This window comes from Oncorhynchus mykiss, chromosome 2 (assembly GCF_057628025.1).
Source record: "Oncorhynchus mykiss isolate SJ-2025 chromosome 2, ASM5762802v1, whole genome shotgun sequence".
Lineage (NCBI taxonomy): Eukaryota > Metazoa > Chordata > Actinopteri > Salmoniformes > Salmonidae > Oncorhynchus > Oncorhynchus mykiss.
The window spans coordinates 13,571,407-13,584,348 of NC_143023.1; the positions used below are offsets into that span (position 1 = coordinate 13,571,407).

Genomic DNA, 12,942 nt, shown 5'->3' on the forward strand with positions numbered 1-12,942 from the left:
TGATTGGCCAGTGCATCCTCAGGAGGATGACATCATCATCAATGAGGAAATAGCAAGCATTTTTTTAAACTGTCTTTTTGACATACCAGATTGAAGTGTTTTTTCTTTAATTTTATGCTTTGGCCACATGAATATAGGATGAGTCCACAACATATGGGTATGAGTTATCAGAATATTCACTTTTAAAAGTCAGATTTTCACAGGACAGTTACTTTAAGATGAATGCACTTTTAAACAGTAAGTTGCTCTGGGTAAGAGCGTCGCTAAATGACTCAAATATATTTAAAAAAAAATGTTTCTCTGTCTGTTGTGTCTGTAGAAGTTGACCCAGGTCTGTTTCTCTGTTGTCTCTGTAGAAGTTGCCTCAGGTCTGTTTCTCTGTTGTGTCTGTAGAAGTTGACCCAGGTCTGTTTCTCTGTTGTCTCTGTAGAAGTTGACTCAGGTCTGTTTCTCTGTTGTCTCTGTAGAAGTTGACCCAGGTCTGTTTCTCTGTTGTCTCTGTAGAAGTTGACTCAGGTCTGTTTCTCTGTTGTGTCTGTAGAAGTTGACCCAGGTCTGTTTCTCTGTTGTCTCTGTAGAAGTTGACTCAGGTCTGTTTCTCTGTTGTCTCTGTAGAAGTTGACCCAGGTCTGTTTCTCTGTTGTCTCTGTAGAAGTTGCCTCAGGTCTGTTTCTCTGTTGTGTCTGTAGAAGTTGACCCAGGTCTGTTTCTCTGTTGTCTCTGTAGAAGTTGACTCAGGTCTGTTTCTCTGTTGTCTCTGTAGAAGTTGACCCAGGTCTGTTTCTCTGTTGTCTCTGTAGAAGTTGACTCAGGTCTGTTTCTCTGTTGTCTCTGTAGAAGTTGACTCAGGTCTGTTTCTCTGTTGTCTCTGTAGAAGTTGACCCAGGTCTGTTTCTCTGTCTGTTGTCTCTGTAGAAGTTGACCCAGGTCTGTTTCTCTGTCTGTTGTCTCTATAGAAGTTGACCCAGGTCTGTTTCTCTGTTTTCTCTGTAGAAGTTGACTCAGGTCTGTTTCTCTGTTGTCTCTGTAGAAGTTGACCCAGGTCTGTTTCTCTGTTGTCTCTGTAGAAGTTGACCCAGGTCTGTTTCTCTGTTGTCTCTATAGAAGTTGACTCAGGTCTGTTTCTCTGTTGTCTCTGTAGAAGTTGCCTCAGGTCTGTTTCTCTGTTGTCTCTGTAGAAGTTGCCTCAGGTCTGTTTCTCTGTTGTCTCTGTAGAAGTTGACCCAGGTCTGTTTCTCTGTTGTCTCTGTAGAAGTTGACCCAGGTCTGTTTCTCTGTTGTCTCTGTAGAAGTTGACCCAGGTCTGTTTCTCTGTTGTCTCTGCAGAAGTTGACTCAGGTCTGTTTCTCTGTTGTCTCTGTAGAAGTTGACCCAGGTCTGTTTCTCTGTCTGTTGTCTCTGTAGAAGTTGCCTCAGGTCTGTTTCTCTGTTGTCTCTATAGAAGTTGACCCAGGTCTGTTTCTCTGTCTGTTGTCTCTGTAGAAGTTGACTCAGGTCTGTTTCTCTGTTGTCTCTGTAGAAGTTGACTCAGGTCTGTTTCTCTGTCTGTTGTCTCTGTAGAAGTTGACTCAGGTCTGTTTCTCTGTCTGTTGTCTCTGTAGAAGTTGACTCAGGTCTGTTTCTCTGTTGTGTCTGTAGAAGTTAACCCAGGTCTGTTTCTCTGTCTGTTGTCTCTGTAGAAGTTGACCCTGATCCACGTCAATAGTAACCAGTGTCTGGACAAGGCCAGTGAGGAGGACAGCCAGGTGCCCAGCGTCAGAGACTGTACACACACTCGCTCTCAACAGTGGCTGCTGCGCAACGTCACGCTGCCTGAGATCTTCTGACCGCCGCCTACCCACACACACATACACACACACACACACACTGACGGAAAGAGAGAGAGAGTGAGAGGAGGGAAGAGGAGGAGGGCAGAAGGGACAGTCCACGCTGAATGGGATGAAGCAGGGCCCTTCTATGGTGTCTGGGAGAGGGAACATGTTTGGACTCAATGGAGGAGAGACTCATACTTTTATGAAGAGAGACTGGTGATCTTTTAAAGAGAGAGACCCGCTCCTGGAGAGACATGTTGTTAAAGAGAGAGAGAGACTCACAGAGAGGACTTCCATGGACAAGGCAGTCTCCCCAACGCTGCAAACTCATCACTTATGTTTACCTGACTGTGTGTGTGTGTGTGTGTGTGTGTGTGTGTGTGTGTGTGTGTGTGTGTGTGTGTGTGTGTGTGTGTGCGCAAATGTGTTCTCAAGTAAAGGTGGCTCATTAGTGAAAACATTTTTTTCATTGAGTTTTGACTCTGTTGAACTCATATGAAGGAAGGGTGTGTGTGTGTGTGTGTGTGTGTGTTTGAGCGAGCATGTGTGTACATGTGTTGGGATATGCCCTCCTGTTGCAGTATTGTATGACTGTGCATGTATGAGGACAGCCCCATACAGACACCTAGCAGTGTCTGTCTCCCTCTAGTGTTCCTCCCCTGAATTGCAGCCTAAAGAGGGACTCAGAGACAGGAGATGGAGACAGAGAGGGAGGGGGGACACAGAGAGAGGAGATGGAGACAGAGAGGGAGGGGGGACTCAGAACTCTCCAGAGAAGCACCGAGGAACAATGCGCTGAACCACAAACTGAACTGAATCCCTAATTGACAGACCTGCACTCCTACAGACAGATATAGAGACAGAAATAATATGTTTGTGATATACTGAGATTTCTATGTAGACTTTTTTACATGTCTTTGTTTATTACTGTGAGAGTTCCACAGAGCAGCGACTGTAGTTTATCTGTCTGTTTATGTCTTTAAGGTAAAGTGTTTAACATAGAGCTAATACGGCTGCTGGTTGACGTTGCCCTTAGTCACAGATCAAGAATCAGTTTACCCTCCCCTAATCCTAATGTTAACCATTATGGGTAGGAAACAAGAACTGATCTTAGATCAGTGTCAGGAGGCAACCTGATCCTCCTCCGCTAATACACACGTGTACACACACGGCCCTGGGCCTCTGCATATCTAATGTGATGGATCTAATGATCACAGAAACACACAGACACACACATAAATAATCCCACATACAAACACAGGTTACACACATACAGAAATAAACACACATACATACACAGGTTACACACACGCAAACAGAAATAACACACATTCAAACACAGGTTACACACAAACAGAAATCAACACACATACAAACACAGGTTACACACGTACACACGTACACAAACAGAAATAACACACATTCAAACACAGGTTACACACATACACACATACACAAACAGAAATATCACACATTCAAACACAGGTTACACACGTACACAAACAGAAATAAACACACATTCAAACACAGGTTACACACGTACACACATACACAAACAGAAATCAACACACATACAAACACAGGTTACACACGTACACACATACACAAACAGAAATATCACACATTCAAACACAGGTTACACACATACACACATACACAAACAGAAATAACACACAAGCTGAACTAGACTGTCACTTTAATCTTCTCTATCATATCTTCTTCCTGAAGACGTCCTGATAAAACACTCCAATGGCTCCATCCTCCATGGTGTGTGTGTGTGTGTGTGTGTGTGTGTGTGTGTGCGTGTGTGTGTGTGTGTGTGTGTGTGTGTGTGTGGCGCTAACTCCATGCTAACCCCAGCCCGTCAACTCCACTCTTATCAGCACATCAGTTTAATGCGGTTTCTATATCACTGAACAGCACAGTGGAGCTGCATAGACTGTCCAGAGGTCAGTTAAGGGCAGTATCTCTGTTTCATACATTGACTTCTATGCTTTGTATGGTTAGAATAATATGGAGGCGGTTCAGGAATGCAGTAAGTGTTTGATCATGAATGTGGGAGAGGGATGTAAAGGTGTCCTACAGTATCACACTCCATAACCACTTATATATTTCTGGTCAACACAGACCTCTACTCATATCACTCCTTTACTTAACATCTCAACACCTTTCTGCTCATATCACTCCTTTACTTAACATCTCAACACCTTTCTGCTCATATCACTCCTTTACTTAACATCTCAACACCTTTCTGCTCATATCACTCCTTTACTTAACAGTTCAACACAGACCTCTACTCATATCACTCCTTTACTTAACATCTCAACACCTTTCTGCTCATATCACTCCTTTACTTAACATCTCAACACCTTTCTGCTCATATCACTCCTTTACTTAACATTTCAACACAGACCTCTCTACTCATCACTCCTTTACTTAACATTTCAACACAGACCTCTCTACTCATATCACTCCTTTACTTAACATCTCAACACCTTTCTGCTCATATCACTCCTTTACTTAACATCTCAACACCTTTCTGCTCATATCACTCCTTTACTTAACATTTCAACACAGACCGCTCTACTCATATCACTCCTTTACTTAACATCTCAACACCTTTCTGCTCATATCACTCCTTTACTTAACATTTCAACACAGACCTCTCTACTCATATCACTCCTTTACTTAACATTTCAACACAGACCTCTGCTCATATCACTCCTTTACTTAACATTTCAACACAGACCTCTCTACTCATCACTCCTTTACTTAACATTTCAACACAGACCTCTCTACTCATATCACTCCTTTACTTAACATTTCAACACAGACCTCTGCTCATATCACTCCTTTACTTAACATTTCAACACAGACCTCTGCTCATATCACTCATTTACTTAACATTTCAACACAGACCTCTGCTCATATCACTCATTTACTTAACGTTCCACTTATCATTTTGGTTAACCTCTTCTTTTTAGTTGTTTTTTGTATCACACGCTTTTATCAGTTTGCCAGTCTGAGAGATGACGTCTATCATTAACTATTTCAACCTCCTCTGTTGGGGGAGGGGTTTACACACGGTTCTGACATTTCATTGGCTCATCTTTGCTGTGGAGGTGGGTGGGGGGGGCTTTACTTGACGGATTCATGTTTGATTGAATGACTGTACGATAAAGATGTGTGATTTCTGATTGGTGGGTTTTGACTGTGAGACGGGCGAGGACTGTTTGTATGTAAAGGATCGACTCTTGTCGGGGAGGGGTGGGGTTTGTTTGATTGACAGCTGTATGAGTTATATCCAGACTTCCACACTGAGCTGTTTCAAACGTTGTAGAAATAAAAGTCAGAACGTTTACAGAACACCACAACGACAACATGGACTCCTGTCTCTCTCTTTACTCACATATTCATGAGACAACAGATTATCTTGAACTCCGCCAGTGATCAGTCCACCAGTGATCAGTCCAGTAGTGATCAGTCCATCAGTGATCAGTCCACCAGTGATCAGTCCATTAGTGATCAGTCCACCAGTGATCAGTCCATTAGTGATCAGTCCATCAGTGATCAGTCCATCAGTGATCAGTCCATCAGTGATCAGTCCACCGGTGATCAGTCCACCAGTGATCAGTCCATCGGTGATCTGTCCATCGGTGATCAGTCCATCAGTGATCAGTCCACCAGTGATCAGTCCATCAGTGATCAGTCCACCGGTGATCAGTCCATCAGTGATCAGTAACACACATTCAGGAGAGTAGCTCTGCAGGAACAGGGTTGGAGTTAAACCCTACAGGAGGGTAGCTCTCCAGGAACATGGTTGGAGTTAAAACCTACAGGACTGTAGCTCTCCAGGAACAGGGTTGGAGTTATAACCTACAGGACTGTAGCTCTCCAGGAACAGGGTTGGAGTTAAAACCTACAGGAGGGTAGCTCTCCAGGAACAGGGTTGGAGTTAAAACCTACAGGAGGGTAGCTCTCCAGGAACATGGTTGGAGTTCAAACCTACAGGACTGTAGCTCTCCAGGAACAGGGTTGGAGTTATAACCTACAGGACTGTAGCTCTCCAGGAACAGGGTTGGAGTTATAACCTACAGGACTGTAGCTCTCCAGGAACATGGTTGGAGTTAAAACCTACAGGACTGTATCTCTACAGGAACAGGGTTGGAGTTATAACCTACAGGACTGTAGCTCTCCAGGAACAGGGTTGGAGTTATAACCTACAGGACTGTAGCTCTCCTGGAACATGGTTGGAGTTCAAACCTACAGGACTGTAGCTCTACAGGAACAGGGTTGGAGTTATAACCTACAGGACTGTAGCTCTCCAGGAACAGGGTTGGAGTTATAACCTACAGGACTGTAGCTCTCCAGGAACATGGTTGGAGTTATAACCTACAGGACTGTAGCTCTACAGGAACAGGATTGGAGTTATAACCTACAGGACTGTAGCTCTCCAGGAACAGGGTTGGTAGTTATAAACATACAGGACTGTAGCTCTCCAGGAACATGGTTGGAGTTAAAACCTACAGGACTGTAGCTCTCCAGGAACATGGTTGGAATTAAAACCTACAGGACTGTATCTCTACAGGAACAGGGTTGGAGTTAAAACCTACAGGACTGTATCTCTCCAGGAACAGGGTTGGAATTAAAACCTACAGGAGGGTAGCTCTCCAGGAACAGGGTTGGAGTTATAACCTACAGGACTGTAGCTCTCCAGGAACAGGGTTGGAGTTAAAACCTACAGGAGGGTAGCTCTCCAGGAACAGGGCTGGAGTTAAAACCTACAGGACTGTATCTCTCCAGGAACAGGGTTGGAGTTAAAACCTACAGGACTGTAGCTCTCCTGGAACATGGTTGGAGTTAAAACCTACAGGACTGTAGCTCTACAGGAACAGGGTTGGAGTTAAAACCTACAGGACTGTAGCTCTACAGGAACAGGGTTGGAGTTAAAACCTACAGGACTGTAGCTCTACAGGAACAGGATTGGAGTTATAACCTACAGGACTGTAGCTTTCCAGGAACATGGTTGGAGTTAAAACCTACAGGACTGTAGCTCTACAGGAACATGGTTGAAGTTATAACCTACAGGACTGTAGCTCTCCTGGAACATGGTTGGAGTTAAAACCTACAGGACTGTAGCTCTACAGGAACAGGGTTGGAGTTAAAACCTACAGGAGGGTAGCTCTCCAGGAACAGGGTTGGAGTTATAACCTACAGGACTGTAGCTCTCCAGGAACAGGGTTGGAGTTATAACCTACAGGACTGTAGCTCTCCAGGAACATGGTTGGAGTTAAAACCTACAGGACTGTAGCTCTCCAGGAACAGGGTTGGAGTTATAACCTACAGGACTGTAGCTCTCCAGGAACAGGGTTGGAGTTATAACCTACAGGACTGTAGCTCTCCAGGAACAGGGTTGGAGTTATAACCTACAGGACTGTAGCTCTCCAGGAACAGGGCTGGAGTTAAAACCTACAGGACTGTATCTCTCCAGGAACAGGGTTGGAGTTAAAACCTACACGACTGTATCTCTACAGGAACAGGGTTGGAGTTATAACCAACAGGACTGTAGCTCTCCGGGAACAGGGTTGGAGTTAAAACCTACAGGACTGTATCTCTACAGGAACAGGGTTGGAGTTATAACCTACAGGACTGTAGCTCTCCTGGAACATGGTTGGAGTTAAAACCTACAGGACTGTATCTCTACAGGAACAGGGTTGAAGTTATAACCTACAGGACTGTAGCTTTCCAGGAACAGGGTTGGAGAGCCCTGGTTTATACCCAAGTGTTCTTGCTGCTTAGATCTATATAGTAGCAGATCAGATTTACTATATAGCAATGTTTTGCTGAGCCTGAGATAACTATTAGGCCAATGAAACAGCCACCTTGTGTACCTATACAGTAAAACAATGGCATAGGCCAGATTGTGGATATGGTGCCATCTCTGACACTTAACCATGAAATGCTGATGGTTTTAGCGTTGATAGCGAAGCACGGTTCCAGTTCCAGTCCAAAGATGCTGAATCCAGATATTACCACAGATCTTTCTGATGTCAAGAGTATTTTCATTAAAGCACTTCTCTATTTCTTTCATAGTTATAGAAGACACAACAGCCTCTATAATGAGTCTCTGTGGAGGGAGAGGAGTGGCGTACTGCCTCTAAAAGTCTCTGGTGAGAGAGAAGAGGGGGTACTGCCTCTAAAAGTCTCTGGGGAGAGAGAAGAGGGGGCTACTGCCTCTAAAAGTCGCTGGGGAGAGAGGGGGGGGGGGGTACTGCCTCTAAAAGTCTCTGGGGAGAGAGAAGAGGGGGCTACTGCCTCTAAAAGTCTCTGTGGAGGGAGAGGAGTGGCGTACTGCCTCTAAAAGTCTCTGGTGAGAGAGAAGAGGGGGCTACTGCCTCTAAAAGTCTCTGTGGAGGGAGAGGAGTGGCGTACTGCCTCTAAAAGTGGGGAGAGAAAGAGGGGGTACTGCCTCTAAAAGTCTCTGGGGAGAGAGAAGAGGGGGTACTGCCTCTAAAAGTCTCTGGGGAACATGACACTAACGATGAAGTTAAAAGGTCAAAGGAATGTGAGTGAGTGTGTTTGTGTGTTTTGGGGGATGGAGGGCAAAGTAAATTCTTCACATGTGTGCATAGCGAGAACATATTGGGCATTAAAGGTAATCCAGCAATGATATTATGTCATCATTGGACAGAGTAGATGTTGTGTTGAAGTTCTATCCTGCAGGAGAGACCAAGGTCACCTATACCCAGCTGTGGCAATGAAGAGTGACCAGTCAATAGGTCAGCCTCTACAATTCAGAGAGGAGGACATTCCTACTGATCAAAGGTAAGAGGAAGGATACGACACCATTCTTCCATCATTTGGTCTTTTGTTGATGGTGGTGGAGATCTGGTGACTGAGACACAGACAGACTGTCTGACAGACAGACAGACAGACAGACAGACAGACCCTTTAAACCCACTATGCTCCTTTGAGACTCCTCTTTCAAAGTCACAGAGATCTCTTCATCCGGCCATGGTAATCAAAATAATTGGCAACTGGTCATTTTCATACATGGCCCTAAGTATGATGGGATGTTAATTGCTTAATTGACTCAGGAACCACACCTGTGTGGAAGCACCTGCTTTCAATATACTTTGTATCCCTCATTTCCTCAAGTGTTTCCTTTATTTTGGCAGTACCTGTAGATTGTTAAGACTCTAACTTGAAATATCTATTTCATTTTTATATTTGTTGTCTCAATAGTTGGTTGAAGACAATGTCATCACTTTTGTGAAAAATTAGTTGAGGTTTGAAGGACTGAGTCAGAAGCAGATGAGAAGCAGAGCTTGCTGACATACTGGAGAAAAGAGCCTTTAGGGCTCAATTTGCATTGTCTACCCTGTGCTCAGAATATACAGATCAATGCAAAGTTTAGTTTGTGAAACTTTGATATCACATACCCCTTGATATTATTTGTAAGTATCTTATAAAATGTTTTAGGTATATGTCCTTGTAAATCTAATTTGCATAATATAAAAAACACAATCCGTCAGTTTAAACTAGAAATATAATTGTTTTTTGTATCTCAATCCACTGCATCCGCCTATGTCCCACTTCCGATCTGCGGTGAAAGGTGACAGAGCTGGAGTAGTGTTTGTCAGACCATCGGTCTTCTCACAAAATCGTCTGTGGTGTCCGAATGGTTTGGCCTACAAACTATTATTTCCTTTATGGAAAGGAATGAATAAGAATATGTACATATAAATATATGGATGAGCAATGGCCGAACAGCATAGGCAAGATGCAGTAGATGATATAGAGTACAGTAAAAACATATGAGATGAGTAATGTAGGGTATGTAAACATTATATGAAGTGGCATTGTTTAAAGTGGATAGTGATAAATTTATTACATCCAATGTTTAATAGTTAAAGTGGCTAGAGATTTGAGTCAGTATGTTGGCATCAAATTAAAGTTTATTTGTCACGTGCACCGAATACAACAGGTGTAGTAGACCTTACAGTGAAATGCTGAATACAACAGGTGTAGTAGACCTTACAGTGAAATGCTGAATACAACAGGTGTAGTAGACCTTACAGTGAAATGCTGAATACAACAGGCGTAGTAGACCTTACAGTGAAATGCTGAATACAACAGGTGTAGTAGACCTTACAGTGAAATGCTGAATACAACAGGTGTAGTAGACCTTACAGTGAAATGCTGAATACAACAGGTGTAGTAGACCTTACAGTGAAATGCTGAATACAACAGGTGTAGTAGACCTCACAGTGAAATGCTGAATACAACAGGTGTAGTAGACCTCACAGTGAAATGCTGAATACAACAGGTGTAGTAGACCTTACAGTGAAATGCTGAATACAATAGGTGTAGTAGACCTTACAGTGAAATGCTGAATACAACAGGCGTAGTAGACCTTACAGTGAAATGCTGAATACAACAGGTGTAGTAGACCTTACAGTGAAATGCTGAATACAACAGGTGTAGTAGACCTTACAGTGAAATGCTGAATACAACAGGTGTAGTAGACCTTACAGTGAAATGCTGAATACAACAGGTGTAGTAGACCTTACAGTGAAATGCTTACTTACAGGCTCTTACCAATAGTGCAAAAAAGGTATTAGGTGAACAATAGGTAGGTAAAGATATAAAACAACAGTAAAAAGACAGGCTATATACAGTAGCGAGGCTATAAAAGTAGCGAGGCTACATACAGACACTGGTTAGTCAGGCTGATTTGAGGTGGTATGTATATATGGTTAAAGTGGCTATGCATATATGATGAACAGAGAGTAGCAGTAGCGTAAAAGAGGGGTTGGCGGGTGGTGGGACACAATGCAGATAGCCTGGTTAGCCAATGTGCAGGAGCACTGGTTGGTCGGGCCAACTGAGGTAGTATGTACATGAATGTATAGTTAAAGTGACTATGCATAAAAGATAAACAGAGAGTAGCAGCAGCGTAAAAGAGGGGTTGGGAGGGCACACAATGCAAATAGTCTGGGTAGCCATTTGATTACCTGTTCAGGAGTCTTATGGCTTAGGGGTAAAAACTGTTGAGGAGCAAAGATATACAAAGATATACCTGCAATCCTTCACAACAGTGCAGTGGACAAGGCCTTGTAGAGTTAGAATGGACACCTGGACTTGTTCCTCCGCTTCTTTCTGGGCCTCTCACTGGATTCCAACCACTTTCTGCTGCGAGACCTTTTGAGTAAATCAAGGAGAAGATCAGAGAGAATCCCTCTCCAGGGCGGAGCATCAATCTTTTCCACTGTCTGAGTTGAATGACCATTCACTGGTAGAGATCCAAAGCTATGTGAGCTCAGGAAGTCTCTCTAAAGAAGAACTTCACTGACATGTAATCACTGTCTGTTCTCCAAGTGTACAACATGACTCTGAGTGCTGGTTAATATCAGCACTGAAGAAATGGAAGTCTTGGGAAGATCAACACCTTATGTAAACCTGAGTAAATCATTTTTTGTTGTTCCTTGCTTTAGCAAACTGGACATGGAGAAATGTTGTTGAAACAATTGAACCGACATATGGAACGTTTACAGTGAATGTAGTCTCCGCAAATGCAGAAAATTGCCTTTAAATTTCAATCTCGCTGCTCTTCCTTGATGCAGATTTAATCTAGGCACAAAAGTTTCCCATTTGAACACATTCTGGTAATAGGAGCAAGGCATCACAATGAAATCTAAATTAACCCATGAAAAAACTATAATTACAATAATAAGAATGTTGACATATTTTGTTTCATCAGATGCCTGTGAGCTCACACCAGATTTCAACACCAGACATCCAGCGCTCTTTCTGACAGAAGGAAACAGAAAGATGGTGTACATAACAGACAAATGGACTGACTATCCTGAGCACCCAGAGAGGTTAAACCAGTGGTCTCCGATGCTGTGTAGAGAGCCTCTTTCTGGGCGCTGCTACTGGGAGGCAGAGTGGGAGGGTTATGGGGCTTATGTAGGGCTGACACATAGAAGACTTGTTAGGAAAGGAGGGAATAATGACTGTGTGATTGGCTACGATAACATGTCCTGGAGTTTGTACTGCAATGACAAGTCCTATGATGCCTTTCATAACATAAAGATCACCCCCATCCTTTAACCATCCTCCAGCTCCCGCAGAGTAGGAGTGTACCTGGATTGGCAAGGTGGTACCCTGTCCTTCTACAGTGTTTCCTCTGACACACTGACCCACCTGCACACATTCCACGCCACCTTCACTGAGCCACGTTATGTGGTGCTATGGCCTTGACTCAGCTATTACCCTGTGCAGAGTAAGACAGTTCTGAGTCCTCAGGCAAGTCACCTCCTGCTCCAGCACACATGTTCTAGTCCTGTTTATACCTGGAGCTATAACATAGCTTTGTCCTGATCTTGTCCACATTCTGATTGTGCCTACATTTTTAGACAGGTGTAGACAATCAAAAAACACATTACCTGATTGTGATCAGATCTTCCTTCCCACCTCCGGAGGCAGACAGGCACCCACTGTGTCTGAATATCTTTACAAGTGTAGATGTATCTGGACACTAAAACCATTTATATCATCATCATCCCACCTTCTAAATCAGGCCCCCTTTTGAAGGCCCTCGGATCAACCCTAAAAAAAACTAAACCTAATGAACTCAGTCAGGTTCTCAACTTACTGTCAAATAGTAGAATACAAGAGACCATTTCAAAATCATTTGCATACAAGAAGGGACGAGGAAATCTGGTCACTATGCCGACACAGTGGACGGATGAGAGACACATTTTAATACCATGTGTAGATGCATATCTGACAAAGTGGGCACAATCTGAAAGTGGACAAGGACTTGTTGGAACATGGACACAGCCTGACTTCAGGACTCTAAATCAGTGGGAGTCATTTTCTCTCTGTGTTTTTAGGGTAAATAGCCTTAAGAAATGCTGCAGGAAAAATATAAATGTTTAGTAATTTGTCATTGTTATTTTATTCATGTGGTTTGTACATCTGTTTGTCTTTCTGCCCTTTGAAATGTGTTATCCAACAGGTTAATGTGTGGTGTGAGTAGCCTTATTAGAAAACTAAATAGTGCATTGATTCATGTTTTTATTGAACGATTTCTCTCTCTAGGGATAATTTCCAGTGTACTCTG

At 43.2% G+C, this 12,942-nt stretch overlaps 1 protein-coding gene across 4 annotated transcripts in view; it reads left to right on the forward strand.

The window, feature by feature from the left end:
* The window catches only part of galnt1 (UDP-N-acetyl-alpha-D-galactosamine:polypeptide N-acetylgalactosaminyltransferase 1), a 63,457-nt gene extending 58,266 nt beyond the window's left edge, over positions 1–5,191 (forward strand). For 3 of the 4 annotated variants that reach the window (XM_090189270.1, XM_090189266.1, XM_090189279.1), the window contains one exon: positions 1,680–5,191. In XM_090189270.1, the coding sequence (XP_090045396.1) occupies positions 1,680–1,826 (147 nt within the window). In that variant the 3' untranslated portion in view covers positions 1,827–5,191. The remainder of the gene's footprint in view (positions 1–1,679) is intronic. The other variant, XR_016484335.1, reaches the window with a different exon arrangement.
* Positions 5,192–12,942: the final 7,751 nt, after the last annotated feature.